This window comes from Ictalurus punctatus, chromosome 3, assembly GCF_001660625.3.
Source record: "Ictalurus punctatus breed USDA103 chromosome 3, Coco_2.0, whole genome shotgun sequence".
Classification (NCBI taxonomy): Eukaryota; Metazoa; Chordata; class Actinopteri; order Siluriformes; family Ictaluridae; genus Ictalurus; species Ictalurus punctatus.
The window spans coordinates 28,023,604-28,045,479 of NC_030418.2; the positions used below are offsets into that span (position 1 = coordinate 28,023,604).

Consider the following 21,876-nt stretch of genomic DNA (forward strand, 5'->3'; position numbering starts at 1 on the left):
GTTTGGACATGAATAAAAGAACACTCCTTGCTGGTAAAACTGTTCAGGTTGCGGCAGTGTAATAAAAGCACCTACACGGGCCATGTTGCTCAGCCTTAATTACCTCGTACTCAGAGAAGGCAGATGATTTCTCCAGGTTCAGGGTTCGTGGGTCGGGTGGTGAATCTCTGGTTGCCATGGCAAGACAGCGTAGGGTGTCACGACCTGAACTCCACTCTCTGACTGTGCCTAAGAGCTGTTCCCTGAGGTCAGAGGTCAAGGGCACCCGTGTCCCACCACCAATCCGGATCCAATGGCAGCGCTCCAGAACGCTCTCTGGTGCCCCCTGTGTTTGAAAGAGATGTGATCAAATCGAGAGACGAGGGAAACGAGTAAGGCTCTCGTACAAAAGCAACAACTTGGATAACTGGTCGTTATGCTAAAATTCGGCTTTAGGGAAAAGAAATTGTAAACACGAAGAGAAAAGAAGACAAGCGGACCTTAACAAACATCTTGGCTCCTGTGGTCGAGCGGGTCAGTTTGTTAGGAGAGCAGAAGACAGACATAGACTTCCTGTCTCGAGAAAACTCCAGTGTCAGCTCTTTCCTCAGTAATTGCTTTATCACCTGAAGGCAAACCGAGAGGGGGACAGACAGCAATTCACTCACTGTAAATGTTCAATGCAGAGAACATTCACTATACTCTCACACTCATCCACACACACACTCATCCTTTCACCCAGCCTCACCCACTCCCACCCACTCTCACTCCCACCCACTCTCATCCACCTCACCCACTCTCATCCACCCTCACCCACTCCCACCCACTCTCATGCACTCCCACCCACTCTCACCCACTCATCCACCCTCATGCACTCCCACCCACTCTCATCCACCCTCACCCACTCCCACCCACTCTCATGCACTCCCACCCACTCTCATCCACCCTCACTCCCACCCACTCTCATCCACCCTCACTCCCACCCACTCTCATCCACCCTCACCCACCCTCATGCACTCCCACCCACTCTCACCCAATCTGATCCACTCTCATTCTCACCCACTCTCATCCACTCCCACCCACTCTCACCGAACAGCACGCAGTAGCCCTCTCTACAGGGCTGAGGGTCCTCAGGTCTGTGTCGAACACATTCATCTTTTCCACTAGACAGCACAGAGCGGTCTCTGTAGCTTCCCCCACCTTCTCATACACACATTTACTCTATGTAGGCGTGGATTTTGTATGAGAGGGAGAGAAAATGAAATGAAGAGATTATGTTATATCACAGTAATCATTAATAATCAACATCATTATAGTTACAATAGTTATCTTATAGATAAATGTTTACTATTCTGTATTTCCTTATTTCATTGTGAAACACAAAATTTGTGTGTTTCACTGAAGCCTAGTTCGCACTGCACTAATAGACGCCGACCAACGTTTTTATGGACGGGCAGACTGGTTTAGAAATGGATGATCCTTCAAGCACAATCAAAAAGTGATTATTATTATTATTACTGTGTAATTTTACTATTACTAGTATCAGCGTATTTACATGTTGGTCTTGGCCTGAAAAGACAAAGAGTGAAACGGAAGCGGTTAAGGGTGAACCCTTGGTCGTTGCGATGTGAGAGATAGAGGATGTGTGGCGTGTTCAACATTTTGCTCGGTTTGTCCCTAATCAGTTTCTACAACTCTGAGTAACACATCTTAAGATCATATATGTGGACTGCTGTGGCTCAGGTGGTAGAGTGGGTTGTCCACTAATCGTACGGTTGGCGGTTCGATTCCCGGCATGATTCCACATGATTCCACATACCGAAGTGTCCTTGGGCAGGACACTGAACCCCAAGTTGCTCCCGATGGCAAGTTAGCGCCTTGCACGGCAGCTCTGCTACCATTGGTGTGTGAGTGTGTGTGTGTGAATGGGTGAATGAGACAGTGTAATGCACTTTGCATAAAAGCACTATATAAGTGCATTCCATATATTATGAACGATATTTTTACACAAATGTAAGTTATAAACAGTTGTTGCGATTTTGCTTCTTACTTCTTATGATGATCCCAATTAAAACCAAAACAACAAGAGCAGATGATCCCTACCAGGGGTCAAAATAGGCAATTTTATTTAAATAACACATTGATACATACAGTTGCAATCAAAATTATTCAACCCCCATTGCAAATCTATAGCTATGCATCTCATTTGCAGCGGGTCATAATAGCAAAAGGGTGCTCTACTAATTACTGAAGATTTCTTGCCATGAAGGGATTGAATAATTTTGGAGAAATCATTAAAAGTTACATTTTCAGTTGAATTTGGGGAAACCACTTGACGCATTCGTTGTGTTAAATTATTTCAATTGCTTGTGTTTGATTTGTTCATTGCAAACAGCTGAACGTCTGTAAATTTTAAAAATAAACCTGATTTGCAATGGGGGTTGAATCATTCTGATTGCAACTTTAATTTATCCACTTCTTTCTGAATCATCCAGAAACCTGCCATTTTACCCACAACAATGTATTAACACACCTAGCAGCTAGCGAGTGGGATTTCGGTTCTATGGAGTTTTTAGGGACGCTTGCCTCATAGTCATCGGAAAGGTTCATGCCCAGGTTAGATTACGTCAAAGTTTGTACGAAAAGCATACCACACTGCTGAAACCCTCCACGACCGACAAACGCCAACTGAACGTGTTCAGTCAGTGAAAACAAACACAGACTAACAGGGTTAACACACTGATCTGACCAAACCTGACAAACGTGTCTCCACGGCACGGGTCTGTTGGTGCAGCGTGAAATAGACTTTATACAGATTAAACTAAGAAAACGCTTAAAAATGCACTGCTGTTTCTCATGTGTGTGTTTATGAGTGGATACGTGTACACACACCTCATTGTAGTCCAGAGAAGAATCATTACACAGGGCACAGATTGTGGCCAGTTCCACCAGGGCATCATACTGACTACTGCGCACCACTGCACCGTCCCTGTATCTGTGCGGAGAGAAAAAAGATCTCAGGGACAAGGAAGAGAAGAGTAAATTTGGCAAAGTGGAAAATAAGTGTGAGTCCACAATTACAAATATTATGTGTACATCATGAGCAGGCCAATGACACAGGTATAGAAGCAATGGCAGTTGTATTATGGTTAGTCAGATTTTGTGTGTGTGTGTAAGTAAATGTTAAAATCACTCACACATCTCCTTCAGGTGCATAAGTGGATCCTGTTACTGAAAACTCATTCAGAACACACCTCTCGCCTGCGACCTTCTCCACTACAAACATCTTCACACACATGCGTGCATGCACACACACACACACACACACACACACACACACACACACACACACACACAAAGTTAATTATAATCATTAGATCTGTGCTCAGTCATTCTGTTTTATGTTATCTGTTATACAATCTATTTGTGAATAGAACAAGTTATTATAATAGAACAAGTTAAGTTATTCGGGCACTACAGTCATGCATTTATCAGTAAAAATCACATTAGGAGGAATCTGCATTACATAAAACTCTCTATCAGATTCAGAATCAGTTTCACTGGGCAAGCAAGATATTTACATACAATTTGATCCTGCAGATGTTTACAGCGACAGGTTTGTAATAATCATGTAACAAAATTAAATTTAGGTAACGGTAAAAGTTAAACAAATGTAGTTTGGGACACATTTAAGGACGGTGTGGACTTGACACATAACTGCGCTATTCACACACTTGCCTGTACAGTATAGTTTACTGTATCTTCTGTGCATTTCTAGGATAAAAAGCTTTATCCACTAGAGGGCAGAAAAGAGCCTAAAACAACCCTCACTGGTTTACATGCCGAGATAAGATTTTTATTTATTATTTTTTTTCAAGCCTTCTGGAATGTAGATTTTGCTATGGCGCAGCATGGAAATGTCACTTAATTGCAGACAAAGTGTTAGCTTAAAAAACCCCCAAATCTTTCATCATAGATGTTGCTGCTGTCATAAACTAGTGCATACTAAAATCTTCCATCTAATATTACAGTGCCAAATAGTCACGAATATTGGCACCCTTGGTAAATATGAGCAAAGAAGGCTGTGAAAAATTGTCTATTGTTTAACCTTTTGATATTTTGTTAAAAAAAAAATACTCTGCTCTCATGGATATCAAACAATTGCAAACACTACACAGGTTTATAAAAATATATACATTTGTTAGATATAGGTGTGCAACAATTACTGGCACCCTTATGAATTCATATGAGAAAAAATATATTTGAAGTATATTCCCATTGATATTTTACATTTTTTTTTACTACACCTGGGTGACTAAGAACTGGAAATTGTTCAACCATGACTTTCTGTTTCACAGGGGTTAAAATATGAGGTAACACACAGGCCAAATTCCCTTAGTCATTCATAACAATGGGTAATACCAAGGAATCTAGCTGTGATGTGTGGCAAAAGGTTGTTCAGCTTCACAAAATGGGAAGTGGCTATAAGAAAATAGTACAAGCATTGAAAATGCCCATTTCCACCATCAGGGCAATAATTAAGTTCCAGTCAAATGGAAATGTTATAAATCAACCTGGAAGTGGACGTGTGTCTATATTGTCTCAACGCACTGTGAAGAGGATGGTTTGAGTGGCCAAAAAATCTCCAAGGATCACAGCTGGAGAATTGCAGAAGTTAGTTGCGTCTTGGGGTCAGAAAGTCTCCAAAACTACAATCTGAAGTCACCTACATCACCACAAGTTGTTTGGAAGGGTTTCAAGAAAAAAGCCTCTACTCTCATCCAAAAACAAACGCAAGCGTCTTCAGTTTGCCAGACACTACTGGAACTTCAAATGGGATCGGGTTCTATAGTCAGATGAAACCAAAATAGAGCTTTTTGACAATAAACACCAGAGGTGGTTTTGGTGCACATATAGAGGTAACCATATGGAAAAGTGCCTCATGCCCACAGTTAAATATGGTGATGGCACTTTAATGTTTTGGGGCTATTTTTCTGCCAGAGGACCTGGACATTTTGTTAAGATACATGGCATCATGGACATGTCAAATATCGACAGATATTAAATGAAAACCTGACTGCCTCTGCCAGAAAGCTTAAATGTATCTTCCAGCAGGTCAGTGATCCAAAACATACATCAAAATCAACACATAAATGGTTTACTGACAACAAAATCAAAGTCCTGACATGGCCATCCCAGTAAGAAAACCTGTGGGGTGAACTGAAGAAGAGAGTCCACCAGCGTGGACCTCAAAATTTGAAAGATCTGGAGAGATTCTGTGTGGAGGAATGGTCTCAGATCCCTTGCCATGTATTCTCCAACCTCATCAGGCATTATAGGAGAAGACTCAGAGCTGTTATCTTGGCAAAGGGAGGTAGCACAAAGTATTGACTAAAAGGGTGCCGATAACTGTTGCACACCTATATTTAACAGATATATTATTTTTTATAAACCTGTATTTTTGTTTGCAATTGTTTGATATCGATGAGAGCAGAGTATTTTTGTGACTTTTTTTAACAAAAGATCATAAGGTTAAACAATAAAGAAAGCCTTATTTGCTTATATTTACCAAGAGTTCCAATATTAATGGAGGGCACTGTATTTATTATAGCCATGTATTTGTCTAAATTCCAGTGGGCAATCATATTCATTACACTATTATATAAACACTAAACTGACAGGCAGTTGTTAGAAAATTTCACGTGGGTGATGCAGCAGGTAGTGTTGTCAACGAACAACTCCAATAACTTCTATCCTGAGTTTGGGTTGAGCTGAGTTTTGTATATTGTCTGCATAGGTTTTCCTCCGGTTTCCTCACACTTTTGAAAAACATGACCATACATGGTCTGGACAATCTAAATTGTTCCTTGAAGGTGTGTATATTCCTGCCCTGTGCCCAGTGTTCCCTGGATAGACACCAAAATATGGGCTGGAGTCTTCCTTCCTGCTGTCCTATATATTGCTTTATGTAAAACAGTCTACATTGGCATCATCGAAATATTGTTTGGGTCACACAGTATGCTGGTAAATGGTCATTTCTGCAATACACCGAGAAAGCTTAGAATGAGTGAGGCAGCCATCACGAGCATGCATAGTTAAACTAAAGTATAACAACAACCTCACACATGGTGAGGCAACCTGCCAAAGCTGCTGTTATTGGCACAATCTTAGAACAAAATGTCTAAGGAAGTGTACTGAACACAATGTTGAATTGAAATGTTCTGTCTCACCCTGCAGACGGACATCTGATTGGTGGTGAGGGTGCCAGTTTTGTCAGAGCAGATGACCGATGTGCAGCCCAGAGTCTCCACGGAAGGCAGCGAGCGCACAATGGCGTTTTTCCTCGCCATCCGACGTGTGCCCAAAGCCAGGCAGGTGGTGATGACAGCAGGAAGACCTACGAGACAGACGACAGACAGAGAGAAAGGAGAAACATAAGATGCAAAAACAGGTCATTAAAGTGGTGATTCTTAAGGAGGGTGTATTCTATGTATGCTTCTAATAGATAAGATACACAATATGAATGTGTCTTTGTGTGTACTGTACATATGCATGTGGTAGCCAATTAGCCTCATTAACACAAATGATTGTATGTAGTCTAAGCTTATGGTACAATTCTTTTGCATGAAAGAGCTCAAAAGAGATTGAGATGTACTCTGTACCCTCCGGGATGGCAGCTACGGCCAAAGCCACAGCGATCTTGAAATAATACACAGCTCCTCTCAGCCAGCTGCCACCATGTACAGGATCATTGAAATGTCCGATGTTAATGCCCCATACTGCCACACAGATCACCGTGATCACCTAGAGACAGCAAGAAATAAAACAGAAAGATAACGCTTTCTAAGATTTCTGTATTATATTGATTTAGGCATAAAATTATTAAAGAATAACATATACATAATAATAAACCGAGTTATAAAATGGCACAGCGTGCCGTTACAGGATAATAATCATCGTCAGGTTGGTGTTAAGCGGCCCAACACAAAGTGCAGTTACTGTTACCATCCTGAAGTCGATTATTTTCCGATAACAGCACGTCCTTGAAGTGTGTTATTCCTCTGGCCTTCATGTTGGCTTATCCTATTAAACAATGAATACTGTCTTCACAAGTGAAACCGAAAACTAAAACCAAGAGTACATGTTCAGAGCTATTTATTGTTGAAATAATCAATTTAACAGGACACACCTGGGCAACAGGAAACACATGTTCCGATATTTTTGCTTGACTACAAATCGGGTGGTCTGAATATAGCACATTTTGTATCAATGTCGTTTAAGACATCTAGATATAAACATCAGGAAATTCTAAACTCTCTTCTCATATTCAGCTTTTAATCTCAAACCCAAATGTCTACAGCAAAAAGAATTGAACTGGCTTTAGCGTTCCAATAGTTTTGGAGGCGACTGTATTTATATAGACGTACACTCTACTGTAGTAAAGATCACCACAGAAACACTTAAAATGTCACATTCAGTTAAAATCATACCAGCTTGACAGAGAGAAAATGATGTGTGGGGGAGATGATGAAAATGAATATGATATGTGTAATAGGAGATACAGTAGGTGTACAGTAGTACAAAATGAAACATTCAAAAAAATCTGATCTGTTCACAAACTTAGTTATGAAAAAGGCAGTGAGGAAAAAGGCTAACCTACAGTAATAAAATGTGTGAGAGTGTAGGAAGGCAGGAAGCAGAAGAAAGAAAGTGGCAGTGAAAATAAACGGAGCACACTACCTTTGAGAGTTGCTCCCCGAACTGGTCTAGTTTTTGCTGTAAAGGCGTCCGTTCTGGATCTGTGGCTGCCATCTCGTCCCTGATTTTACCGATTTCGGTCTGCACTCCGGTGGCCACTACGACACCTATTGCTCTCCCTGCTGCAATGTTCGTGCCCTGTGCATCAACACACACAAGACCTGGCATTAAACTGTTTGCAGAGTTTCAAGCGTTTCAAAATGTGTGGTAGAAACTCACAGATCACTGGATTTATAATAGGTTATAATCTTGGCACTCATGAGTTTCGCCGCTTATCCGAGAGGCTTCATTAATATATGAAGTGTGGCAAAACATCTTCAATATTAGAACACAACTATAGTCACACTTATATAATGTCATTTTAATATATTTTGATTCAAAGATAGATTTTAAATATATAAAGTTTATAAATGCAGAATCTTTTGGAAATGACTGTTTCTGGTTTCTTGGTTAATTGACCTCAGAAGTGTGAGGCAAACGTGCTACCCACTAAGTCACCATGCCCACCTCTCCTAAATCCTGTAGGTGTAAATGTTAGACAGCTGTAGTGCATATCGTAAATTCTTTAAACGTGTTCATTGTGTGTCTCTTGCTATTTGCTTTAAGGAGCTAACAGCAAAACCTGACTGTTATCCCTCATGTTTGAAATTTTTTCTATTAGACATCACTGTAACTACACTAATATTGTCACCCAGTGATGACCACACGGCAACCTCAAACTTACCGAAGAACAAAATTACAGCACCAACCAACATGAATCGCTGATCACAATCACAAATGTCTCAATATAAACATACTTAATGTGCTTCACAGTGGAGTTTGTCTTTAAATCGTGCCTTAAATACTGTGCACGCTGTTGTGCAAAATCAGCTAAAGTGATCAAAGAAGTTATTCCAGTAATGGCAAGGTATCTTTTGGCTCTGACATGCCCCCTAGTGGACAGAACATTTAATCTTGCAGATGTACAAAAGGTATGCAGACCAGTATGCAAATAATGGTGTTTGAAAAACTGTTGCAGATCTACAAATTAAATATAACCCCAGCCTTTGTGAAAACAGGAAGAATTAATAATCGGGGACTGAACTAATGATGAGCAACAATGAACAACTGAATGCTATCAACTGCATGCCATTATTGCGAATTATTGTGGCTTCAAAATTACATGAACTGTCATGCACTGGTCTAGAAACACTTTTAAACGTACAAGCTGCATCTTTAATACTCGCAGAGTTGGAGGTCTGACCATCTAATCGTGTGCTTTTATGACATGCAAGACCCATTAAAGCTTCTCAGCTGGAGAGAAGTAATGGAAGCTTTGGAGTATGTTTGTGTGTGGTCTTTGAGGCTGATGCCTGGTCATTATCCATTTGAAAGCTCAAAGTGCTTGTGACATCATTTCTCCAACCAAGTGAGAGCAAACAGCACGTCTGATGTTTTATTCAGCACACGGGTAGGCCCAGCAAACACACAGACTCACACAGAGCACATGGACATAAACTTGTCATGTGCACACTAACAAAACATCTCAGGCACACTTTGAACACGCACTCAAGCATCAGTTGTACTATTAAAAAAAGGAGATGATTCTCACAGGCACATGTATACACACTTACAGAAAAGAGCATGTTTTTCTTGTCCTGGTTTACAGCGCGTGGATCCGGGACAGGGTCTGTGTGTTTGAGCACTGAAACAGACTCCCCCGTCAAAATGGACTGGTCCACTCTCAGAGTGGTGGAACGAATGGACGTCAGTCTGATGTCCGCTGGAACCTTATCACCCACTGCAAAAAGGGCAAAGGGATGGAAAAGTGGTCTTTAATATGGTCAGGCTAAGATAAAATCATTACCATGTCCTGGAAAAAAAAAACAAACATTCAAATTACAGGGTGTCCAAAAAGTCTCCATACCCAGGGAAAATTAACACTCGTCACAAAATGTCTTCCAAAATTTTTTATACCTAGTTTATATGAAGTATTTTGTTTCAGATAGCCTTTAAGAATGGCTTTGACAAAAGAAGAATGTATTGAAATCATTCTCATGGCCGGATCAGTTAGCTGCAGCAATGCACATGCAATAACATGCATAACAGCAGATGTGTTAACACGAGTTCATCATGAGTGGGAAAGACGACTTATCAAAGTGATAACTCATTTCACTGTAAACAGACACCGATCAGCCATAACATTAAATCCACTGACAGGTGACATGAATAACATTATCTCCTTACAAATGCACCTGTCAAGGAGTGGAATATATTAGGCAGCAAGTGAACGGTCAGTTCTCAGAGTTGATCTGTTGGAAGCAGGAAAAATGGGTAAGCATAAGGATCTGAGCGACTTTGACAAGGGCCAAACTGTGACGGCTCGACGACTGAGTCAGCCGTCACAGAGTCATCTCCAAAACAGCAGGTGTTGTGGGGTGTTCCGGGTATGCAGTGGTTAGTACCTACCAAAAGTGGTCCAAGGAAGAACAACCAATGAGCCTACAATGGGCACGTGAGTATCAGAACTGGACCATGGACCAATGGAAGAAGGTGGCCTGTGGATAGCCGGGTTCATGTTGCTTACCTGGGGAGGCACTATGGGAAGAAGGCAAGCCAGCGGAGTCAGTGTGACACTCTGGTCAATGTTCTGCTGGGAAACCTTGGGTCCTGGCATTCATGTGGAAGGTACTATGACCCTTTCATAGCAACGATAATCCGTAATGGCAGTGGCCTCTTTCAGCAGGATAATGTGCCCTGCCACACTGCAAAAAATGTTCAGAGTTCAAGGTGTGGCCTCCAAATTCCCAAGATCTAAGTCTGATTGAGCATCTGTGGGATGTGCTAGACAAACAAGTCCAATCCATGAAGGCCCCACTTCACAACTTACAGGACTTAAAAGATCTGCTGCTAACATCTTGGTGCCAGATACCACAGCACACCTTCAGAGGTCTTGTGGAGTCCGTGCTTCAACGGGTCAGAGCTGTTTTGGCGGCACAAGGGAGTCCTACACAATATTAGGCAGGTGGTTTTAATCTTATGGCTGATCGGTGTATGCATTTATTTAAAATTTGGCAGTAATGTTGTTTTTCCATAAGTAAATTAATTTTGTTTATTATCCCATTTCTACGAAGGGTAATGAGACTTTAAAATACCATACACTGAGCTGAAGGAAAAAGAGAATCATTTCCGTTCAGGAAAGCATGTAGACCATGACTATGTATAACAGAAAATGTCAAAAATTGCCCATGTGTAAGGTTTCCCCAGATCAGCACTCAAATTTCTTGTAGAGCCTGCCAAGATTTTTAAAGCAGGGTGGTCATGTCTTTAAATATACCAATGTTATGGAAACTACATTATAAACTTTGTAGCACTCTGGGTTTTATCTTTACCGAGAGGCCATGTACTTTTCCATTTCCAGTAGCTGCACACAGCCTTCAGGGGCGCCAGTAATTTGTAATTATTAGCTTATGCAAATAGATTGTGGTATGTAAACACTACAGAATAACAGAATTGAGTGATATAGCTTATGTTACAACACACACAGAAGCCTGAGGAGGATGCAGAATATGTAAAGTAACTGCCCGAAGCATGTCCTATATGAATGATTACTATCTAAATTATCGAAACTAAATGAAACTAAATTCTTTTAAAAATGGCCTTCATATGACTACACATGCAAGGAATGATTTGTGTGTATTTAGTGTTTACACATTGTAGGTTCTGAATACAGAGCTTACTAACAAGCCATGTTCATCATCTAATATTCTATTCATTTACTTAATCTGTTCGATCCACAACATCACTAAAGGCTCTGACTCTACTGAATGATTTAACCACACAAGCACGAACCAAGATGCACCACTTAAATTTTTCTCATGCCTTTGTCATTTGTTGGCGAGCCAGTCAAATACCACTACACAGTGAAAGTACCATCTCCACTCGCCACTCAGAACCCGTGACAGCGGTTTTAGGGCACATAAAGAAGGATGTCAAACTTATTTTTATTCATAACCTCTGGGATTCCTAAAATAGAGCTTAAATAGTATGCCAATAATTACAAGTGGCCTTAACCCTTTCTGCCTACACTGAAAAATCAAACTCACTTAAGTTGATTTCTAATACAACGTATTTTCTAAATATTGCCAAATTACCACACATAGTTATTCTGGTTAACCAAGCCAGACAAATTATAGGAATGCTTCACCACTTCCTTAAGAAAACATTGGGTCTTTTTCCAGCAGGGTATTTATGGCTTCCCGGAGATGGACACTTGTGATCATAGTGATCCTGAGCAGGCAATGTTGATAGGTCTCAAAGCAAACAGAAGGCCAGCTCACGTCACAGCAGAGATGCTCTCCAGCTGCAACTGTCAAACCGGCTGTGAGAGACCTTCACTCGGCTTTTACGAGTATTTTTATAGGCCGTTTCGGGTTGGGCAATATGAGAATGCGCTACTGTTATCATGAAAAATTACATCTTGATTCACGTTTCTGACATGTTCCTGAGGATCATCAGTAGTTTTACAACACTGTCCAGCTTCATGTTTTATATATATATATATATATAAAAAATAAAAATAAAAGTATTATGATATATTTTTGCTCTTTCATCAATCTTAGTTCCTTCTAGAATTGCTGTTGAGTGTTATTTTGATAGAGAGATGCTGTATAACTTTATTTAAAACACAACAAAAAAAATATTTTCTCAAGCAGAGCTTTTCTTCTTTCTGGAACACTTGTTTAAAAATGATTGGCCCCCTTACGCTTGATATTTTGTGAAGGCTGTCCTGGAGAGAACGACAGCATGGATCTCTTCCTGTAATGTCTAACATGCTTGTAGACACTTCTTGAAGATCTTGGACCCTCCTTCATCCAGAACATTTTAAACTAATTTAAATTAGTAGGTTTAGACTGCAGTCTTCAATTCATACACCAAGCTTAAAACATACAATCAGACATTGAGATGTTTATCCAAAACATTGATTATTAAGTGTAATTTTAATTTTATAAAATAATTTTTTGCTCATTTTTAATTCTTGAAGGCACTGTAAATCTTCTGCACTTTATAATTTCACCGAAAAAGTCCATCAAAATACATACCATGTGATGTTCATCGAAAAAACTTGTAATTGATATTTTGTGGCGAATACGTTAGTCGTAAACTGATCTACAAGCCAGTGCGCTCCAAACAATGACAAGATTCACATTTAGAAGATATATTATATCAATATTTACATTCTCTCTCTACCACTAATACGGATCAACAGTTTTCATCATTCCGCACTTCAGCTTCTCATCAGATTTTCTGTCCAATCAAGTGGCTCAAGAATCTGAAGTGTCCCATCCCTACATTATAAAAATCACCTGCCAAAGTTGCCGTTGTTCAGCATAGGTCGTAAGTGTGTGCTTGGCTGTTTGAACGTGCACATTTTATTCAGTCCTACAACTGTAAGCTGGTTAAGAAGGAAATGGCTTAAATTCAAAAGCGGGAGGAGCCACTCAATATGTCCCGCCCTGACTTCCTGTTTCAGTGGAAATTACATCAACACATCACATAACTGAACGTTTCAACGCACTTTAAGCCATATTATTCATATTTGTTCAGGATACACATCTATGGACATAAATCATAAATGTAAGATTATCTGAAAATTATTTGACCAACCATTGATTACCTTGTATGTTTGCCTGTATTAGCATGCATTTATTCTGCTACATTAATGTACTGAGTAATCAGACAGGGAACAGAACCAGCACTTAAACACAGTGTAGCATAGCAGAGGATTACATGTGTAGCGTTTCTGCTCACCTGCCACTTCTACAATGTCACCAGGCACAATATCTCTGGCTCGGACTCTCTGCACACTCTTCCTGTCCTGTCTGTACACCTTCCCCATTTCTGGCTCGTATTCTTTCAGTGCTTCAATGGCATTTTCCGCATTGCGTTCCTAGATAAACAAATGTGAATAAAGATTTATTATATGCATGTACATGTATGTGTACACTCACCGTTAGCTTTACTATGAACATCTGTACACGTGCACATTCCAAATATTATCCAGTCAGTCATGTGGCGGTGGTATAATGCATAGGGTCATGCAGATACGGGTCAAGAGTTTCAGTTTCAGTTTCAAACATCAGAGCAATAAGAACGTGATGTCAGTGACTAAGTGTGGCATGGTTGTTGGTGCCAGATGTGTTGGTTTGAGTATTTCGGCAACTGCTGATCTCCTGAGATTTTTATGCCAGAGTTTGCACAGAATTTGTTTGCAGAAAACTAAAAACATCTAGTGAGCAGAAACATCTTGTGAATGAGAAAGGTTTCAAAAGCACAAGACCAATCTTCAACTGTCCAGTTTAGCTGAACCTGTGCCCACTGTACAGTCAGATTCCTGTTCCTCGCTGACAGGACTGAAACCCGATCTGCACTTCTGCTCAGTGTGTGATTGTAATGTTTTGTGCATCTGGAGATGCTTTCCAGACTCACCACTGTTGTAAAGAGTGGTTATTTGAGTTACAGCAGCCTTCCTGTCAGCTAGAACCAGTTTAGCCATTCGCCTCTGACCTCCATCATCAGCAAGGTGTTTCAATTCACAAGAATGCTGCTCACTGGATGTTGCATCATTCTCTATAAACTCGAAAGATGGTTGTGTGTGAAAATCCCAAGAGATTAGAAGTTTCCAACAGCCACGTCACAGTCAGCGAGATCTTCCCTATTCTGATGTTTGATGCGAACATTAACTGAAACTCTTGACCTGTATCTGCTTGATCTTATGGTGATACATGATCGCTGCATGATTTGCTTATTGGAGAATTGCATGAATGAGCAGGTGTACAGATGTTCCTATTAAAGCGGCCAGGTGTGCGCCTGCATATGTATATAATTTCCATTTAGCACCAATTTATTATAGGTGATGTTGGAGTCAAAAATGCATTTTTGCTAACTATTTGCTTTTTTGTTGTTGCATATTTTGCCAAGTATGCTGTCAATCACTTACCTGCCACACGCCCACGATGGCATTGGCGATAAGGATAAGGAGGATTACAAAAGGCTCTACAAAAGCAGTGATGGTGCCCTCCCCTTCTTCAAACCAGGCCAGGGTCTGAGGGAGACATGAAATCTAATCATCTTCCCCAGAACAGGATGAATAAGTAAATGCAGAATGAGCACATGTGTATTATGTTCACAATATATTGTAGCAATTAGGATTTGAGAGGTTCTTAGCAATGGTGCTTCTTAGATTACTAAATGCACAGTGAAAGGGGGGGGGGTTGGTGGGAGGGGGACAGCATCATTTCATTTCAGCTTCATAGCTGTGATGTGTTGGTTCCCATTAGTGCTTACAAAAGAAATGCAGGCTGCGAGTAGCAGAATCCGCACGAGCAGATCCTCAAACTGTTCCAGCACCAATTCCCAGAGAGACTTCCCTGTAAACAGAGAGAGGAAAAGACAGGATGAGTTAGGAGAACATCAACAAAGTCCTCTCCTCTTACTTACTTACAGAGCCAGAGTAACCAGAGCTACAAACACACTCTTTCTACATAGTCGCTAGGCTTACATTTTATTCTGCAGATTCCAAATGAACTGTTAATGTGTACTGGGTTTGTTACACAGGTAGTGTTTCACAGTTAGTAATGGTGTATGATGAGACAGTTACCTCAGCATTGACTCTTTCAAAATACGGAATAAAATGAAGCTCAAGTTCTTTACTCCAGTGTTATCATCCTTTTTGAGTCCAGCTGCAACTCTCCAAAATTTTTAGAACCCCCTCCATCTGGACTCACACCCTACCTCTACTGCAACCCCTAACAAGTTTGTAACTTTATAAAAACACGTTAGCTGTCAAACGCACAGAAGAACATGTCATTGCTGACCAGAACTAAATCAAACCACAAATTTTTATTTTGCTGTACTAGTTTTAGATTACTTATTAGATTTATTTTTGTGTTCCTTTCGTCATACACCAACATGATTAATACTGACAATGTAAGAGATTAAAAGATTGGCTTTTAAAAAGACCAAAGGCTGTATTTTGAGTTGGACTTAAATGCAAGCAGTAAAGACTTTATTTTGCACTTCAGTATTCAGACCTCAGACATAACTACTAAAGCACTATTCAGAAGTTATGCCAGAAATACACATGTGGGGTGGAGCTTGAGTAAAACAGAGGCGTGTCTTAGTTATATGCGATTCTGGCAATTTCATGACCTCGGTTTTGTATCTTACATGGTTATACTGACATAACTTTGGGACTGAAATCGGCGACTCTGAGTATGGCCCTTAGAATGCTTATCGTTAATTAGCCCCAGACCAGAGCTTTGTGTTTCTTACCTTCTTCTGCTGGTAATTCTGCACGACGAATTGTTAGATCCAGTAAGAACAGAAAAGAGAAGAAAATGAAATTAAAATGAATTCCTGTGCATCACATTGCTTACTACTTATTATACTCCACATTCAGCAACTTCTTAAGATCAGACTGGGTTAGAATCAAGAGTGTTTTGATGGTCTGTTACAATATAATAGTCATATGTGTAATGTTGGTTACCGTTGGCACCCCATCGCTCGCGATTCTTCCTCAGGTGCTCGCTGCTCAAACCTGTGGACTCGTTCACTCCAAAGTACACCAACACCTCCTCGACCGTCTTAGTATGGGCATTGTCCATCCCTGTGGGTGAGTAGTTAGACCTCACTGTACATGTGCTATAACGCTCCCTTACTTCATTTACCTCATCCGAACACAAAAAAACCCCAAACATTTGAAGGTTCATTTCAACATGTTTCAACAAGTTTCCCATTTATAAGTCTTTGTGTTCCCCACTAATGTCAGCTAGTTAGTTGACCAACTAGCCTAATATATTTTGGCATCTTCTTAACATTTTTCACTTGTCTTAAGGCTGTATATAATGTAGCCAACAGTTACAGGTACAGTATAAGCAAGTGTCTATTGATTAATCAGCAAGCCAAAGTTTTATTTAAAGGAATACATCCTTAAACCTACCTGACAGCTAAATCTGTCCTTTCCTCCGCCATAATGAAACAGTAAATATGTTTAACATCTGCAGCATTAAATGAATATTATCCTTTGTTGTGTTTCACTCATGTCCAGTCCATCTTTTACTTTCACTCAGTCCATCTTTCAATGGAAAAGTACCACCAGAGCATCACTGCAGACCAGATATTATTTGGGTGACAGATCATCAGCACAGACATTGCGGAGTATGTGTGTGTGTGTGTTGCACTGGCATGAGTGTAACAGATGCAGCAAGTAATATGTACACTTACTGGACACAACAGACCTACTTTGATAGTCAGTCTTGGAGGTGTACAGTTAGTATCTGTATTCATTTACTCACCTTCAGTAACCACTTCATCTTAGTCAGGTTTGAAATAGATCTAGAGATTATCCCGAGAACACTGGGTGCAAGGTAGGAATACACCCTGAATGAGACACCAGTGCATCATGGATACACACATTCCAACACTCATTCACAGTAGGGGAAATTTAAGCATATTCACTTACCAGCATGTTTTCTGGAGGTAGGAGGAAACCGGAAAACCCAGAGAAAATCCACATAAACATCATGGTAAGATCATGTGAAACACCGTACAGAGAGTAACCTGAAATCACGGTCGAACTGGGGTCCCTGGAGCTGTGTGGCAGCAATGCTACCTGCTGCGTCATCGTGCTGACTTTAGACTCTATACAGATGCTAGTCTAGCTTCCACAGAACCCCTGCTGTCTACATACTTTTGTTTGGCAGACTGTTTATTGCCCATCAGTGACAATGAGGCATTTAGAAAAACTAAGAATTCTATAGTCTGTATCCACAGCCATGTTTCCAAGTCAACTTGAATTATACAAAATCTCCAGCTGGTCCTGGGTCTGCCCTGGGGTCTCTGTTCTATTGGATTTGCCTGATACAGCTTTGGCAGGAGCCAGCCTGGGGGGATCCTTGTAAGGTGCGCAATCCACTTCAACAGACTCAACAATTTGGTAAAGCAGCAGCTCTATTTCAAAGCTCTATTAGATTGTCGAGCTCCTCACATTGTGACAGAGAGTAAAACCAGCAACGCTGCGGAGAAACATCATTTCCGCTGTCCGTAGTCACAATGTTATTCCTTTTGGTCACAGCTCGTGACCATAGGTGATGATAAGGACGTGGACTGTCCAGAATGGCTAGAATGCTTCCTCTGCACAAATGAGCTGCAACAGATTTCAGAATTCACTGGAAGACTGACCTCAGTAAAACGGTTGAATGAAGATGAATGAATAAATGAATGAATGAATTAATTAATTAATTAATTAATATTTTGAAGTGCTGTTATTTGGGGTGGGGGGTCGGGTCACGGTGGTTAGCATGTTTGCCTTGCACCTCCAGGGTTGGGGTTTGAATCCTGCCTCCACCCTGTGTGCGTGGCCTTTGCATGTTCTCCCCATGCTTCGGGGGTTTCCTCCCCAAGTCCAAAGACATGCATCGTAGGCTGGTTGGCATTTCCAAATTGTCCGTAGTGTGTGAGCGATTGTACCCTACAATGAGTTGGCACCCTGCCCCCGCCTTGTGCCCAGAACTCCCTAGGATAGGCTCCAGGATCCCCTGTGACCCTGTTTAAGATAAGCACTATGGAAAATGGATGGATGTATGGACGTGCTGTTATTATTACTACACCTCACAGCTCCAGGGTTCCTGGTTCGATCCTGAGCTCAGTTAACGTCTGTGTAAAGTTTCTCAAGTTCCCCATGTTTCCTCTGGGTTCTCTGGTTTCCTCCCCATCCCAAAAACATGCCAGTAAATGTACAGACAAGACTGCGGTTGTCTGTGTGTGACTGAGTGTGTGAATCTACATATAAACATGTGTGTGGTACCCTGTGATGTACTGATATCCCATTCACATCCGGTGTATTCCCACCTCACTCCTGGTGTTCCCGGGATAGGCTCCAGATCCACCACAGCACCGACCAGGACAATAAAGGAATGTATTTATTAGCCAGTTACAGTTGCAATCAAAATTATTCAACCTCCACTGCATATCAGGTACTGAAAATGCTTACCATGAAGGGTTGAATAATTTTTAGACTGGAGAAGTCATTAGAAGTTGCATTTTCAATTGAATTTTTTGTTGAAACCACTTGACGCATTCATTGTGTTGAATTATTTCAATTGCTTGTGTTTGATTTGTTCACTGCAAACAGCTGAAAGACTGAAAATTTTGACAATAAACCTGATTTGCAATTGGGGTTGAATCATTCTGATTGCAACTGTACATCCTCATTATTATAAGTGCTGTAAGAGCACACAGGTGAAGGCGGTGAAGTGTCCTGGTCTTTTCTTTGCACTTCTCCTCCTCTAGTGCACCTGTTACCTCACAGCACAGGAAATCACATTTAACCTTGTTCAATTTTGTCTAAACTAGCACAACTGGATAAAACCTTATTCTTGACAATTACCCTTTGTTGAGGTACATATCTATCTATCTATCTATATTTCTAGATATTTAAAAAAAAAAAAAAAAAAAACTAAAACAAAAGCAAAAGCAAAAACTACGACAAAAACACCGAGTTAACGTGAATGAAATCCCAGGAAATGAAGATGCTGTAATACAGAAAGCTAACCGGCTAACTAGCGCTGCATCAGTCTGTCGCATGACTCTGAAAAATGTCAATATTATTATTGACCTGACAAACAGCAGACATGATTTATTTATCTCGCAGTCATGTTTGCCAAGTCATGACCTTTATTAAACGACAAAATCGCACTGCCAATGCAAGCTATATACAGTAATGTATGTGGGTTAATATTTTATGTGTGTATGAGTGTGTGTGTGTGTGTGTGTGTGTGTGTGTGTGTGTGTGAGAGAGAGAGAGAGAGAGAGAGAGAGAGAGAGAGAGAGAGAGAGAGAGAGAGAGAGAGAGAAAGGGAAAGAGAGAGAGAGAGAGCTAGGCTAGCTGCACTGTATACAGAAAAGTGTACTCACCACCTTCAGTTATTATCACTTCTCCTGCAAACCGATGAGCCTCCGTTACACCACTTATATAATACAGCAATGTCACCTAAATATTCTAAAATAAATCGACTGTATTAATACTATCCAGTTAGTTGGTTCCTGATACAGAGGCGGTCCAGGAAAAAAAATTAGCGTGTATTTTCTAGATAATCCTGCATGATCAAATTAGGGAATCCACAGGCGAATTTAAATCTCCGACATTTTTTCCCCCTCCAGTTAACGTTCGGTCAATGCTACGTTTCTAGCTGTAAAGTAAAACTGTACAAACAGAACCCCTCGCTTTTAATCTCCTGCTTTCTCCAATCTTTCTAAATGAGCACCGTTTTATTTAGTGCCAGGCCACAGAGCGATATTATTAACATAGCCTTCTGTCGCAGGATCTATTGCCCAATCAACATTCAGCAAATCAACCCGGAGAATCGAACGGACCAATCGCGTTAATCTCTACCCCTGTAATCCCGCCTCCTAGTTCTTTTGCGGTTGGAGGGCGAGGAATTAATTTGTGCAAGTCTTAGCTGTTGAAATTATTATTATTATTAATAGTAGTAGTAGTATTTGTATGGGATGGACAAAAACTATGTCCATTTTAAGTAGGACATAATAGAGTTAACATTTTAGAGCTTTCTTTCCATTGGTATAAATGTACGATTCTGACGGAAGGGTTGCCAGATTGGAGACCTTTCAATAAACCAGCATCAAACTGTAAACTTACTATATTAATGTAAGATTCTAAAAAATATATAACATGTTCACGATCATGAAAATCCTGTTTAGCACCTGTTAACAACTGGACATTGGTCGCATTCTAATTGCCTATGTTTTTAAAAAATAAAATCAAGGTTTAAAAGAACAATCTGGCAACATTGTGCAGTTCAGAAAGACTGCGTCATATAGTTCGTTGCATAAGTATTTACCCCCTTGAACTTTACCACATTTCATACTGTTACAACCTGGAACTGAAATTATTAACTAGAAATATATGTTATGAATCTACACAACATTACACAGCCCATTACACTGAAATGATTAGACATAAGTATTCACCGCGTTGCTGTGAAATCCCTAATTTAGTTGTAGTGCAACCAGTTGCCATCAGACGTCACATAATCAGTTAGAGGTCACCTGTGTGCACGTGTTAAAGTGTCACGTGACCTCAATATAAATATACCTATTCCGTTAAGGCCCCAGAGTTTGTTAGAAGATATTATGGAGACGGAATAAACTACATAAAGACGGACAATGAAGCGGGAGGCTACTCGTAACTCTCAGGATGATGTTACCACCATCATGCTTCACTGTAAGGATGGTGTTCTCAAGGTGATAAGCAGTGTTGGGTGTCCACCAAATGTGCCTGTCCACCAAAGTCAACTTAAAAAAAGCCCCTTTTGTTAAATTCTACAATTTGTCCATGTGTGTATTCTTAATTATGAACTACATGATGCTGTGTATCATCTGACCAAAAAAGTCTAGTATTGTCAGCATGGTCTACATGTAAGGGTGGATAGGACGTGGTGCCTCAAGGTCAATCTGACCCAGTTAAGCAACCATAATTATCTGTCCTTATAGATGTTGCTAATTACTCCCATGCTCCCTTGAGAATTCATTCTTGTATAGATATAAGCCTATATTTATCTGACTATGCCCCGCCTTACATCATTACTGTTACAAGAACTCCTTCTTTTGTTCTGGCTCCTTTTTTTTCTCTCTTTTTCCATGATGAGAACATACTGTATATAGCTGTCATCCTGGACCACCCCATAGCCCACTCTGACTGGTCTAAGGATGGCTGGAGAAATGGCACATTGTTGGATTAATTTCAGACTGAATCTGTAGAAGGAAATGGTTTAAAATAGTAGTTTGCTCTGCGAACATTCTGTGACCACAAAGCACCTGCCAGGATTTGCTCTAGGAAATTGTTATTAAGGTATGCTACCCTTCTATCAATGCTCTAGTTTTAATAATAGGTTTACATTAATACACTCATTTCTAAAGAAACTGCTTACACATGGACTTGCGTAGAAGAAACTCAACATAAGTTACTACAATTAATAAATGTATTAAAAATACATTATTAATTAGCAAAGAAAAACATGGAATTTTTATATTTCACATATATATAAAATTGTGTGGTTGTGTACTTGTATATATGAGTAA

At 40.3% G+C, this 21,876-nt stretch overlaps 1 protein-coding gene across 2 annotated transcripts in view; it reads right to left on the reverse strand.

The window, feature by feature from the left end:
- si:dkey-28b4.8 (sarcoplasmic/endoplasmic reticulum calcium ATPase 2) overlaps nt 1-20,841 on the reverse strand; it is a 31,516-nt gene extending 10,675 nt beyond the window's left edge. Inside the window, exons 1-15 of one of the 2 annotated variants that reach the window (XM_017463087.3) lie at nt 20,767-20,841; nt 16,265-16,384; nt 16,051-16,068; nt 15,064-15,146; nt 14,717-14,821; nt 13,528-13,666; nt 9,351-9,517; nt 7,720-7,875; nt 6,642-6,783; nt 6,210-6,376; nt 3,177-3,265; nt 2,872-2,974; nt 1,069-1,200; nt 480-605; nt 104-325 (exon numbers count right to left, since the gene is read on the reverse strand). In XM_017463087.3, the coding sequence (XP_017318576.1) occupies nt 104-325; nt 480-605; nt 1,069-1,200; nt 2,872-2,974; nt 3,177-3,265; nt 6,210-6,376; nt 6,642-6,783; nt 7,720-7,875; nt 9,351-9,517; nt 13,528-13,666; nt 14,717-14,821; nt 15,064-15,146; nt 16,051-16,068; nt 16,265-16,384; nt 20,767-20,815 (1,818 nt within the window). In that variant the 5' untranslated portion in view covers nt 20,816-20,841. Of the gene's footprint in view, nt 1-103; nt 326-479; nt 606-1,068; nt 1,201-2,871; nt 2,975-3,176; nt 3,266-6,209; nt 6,377-6,641; nt 6,784-7,719; nt 7,876-9,350; nt 9,518-13,527; nt 13,667-14,716; nt 14,822-15,063; nt 15,147-16,050; nt 16,069-16,264; nt 16,385-19,692; nt 20,117-20,766 lie in introns of those variants that run through there. The other variant, XM_017463088.3, reaches the window with a different exon arrangement.
- Between the last annotated feature and the right edge of the window lie 1,035 nt (nt 20,842-21,876).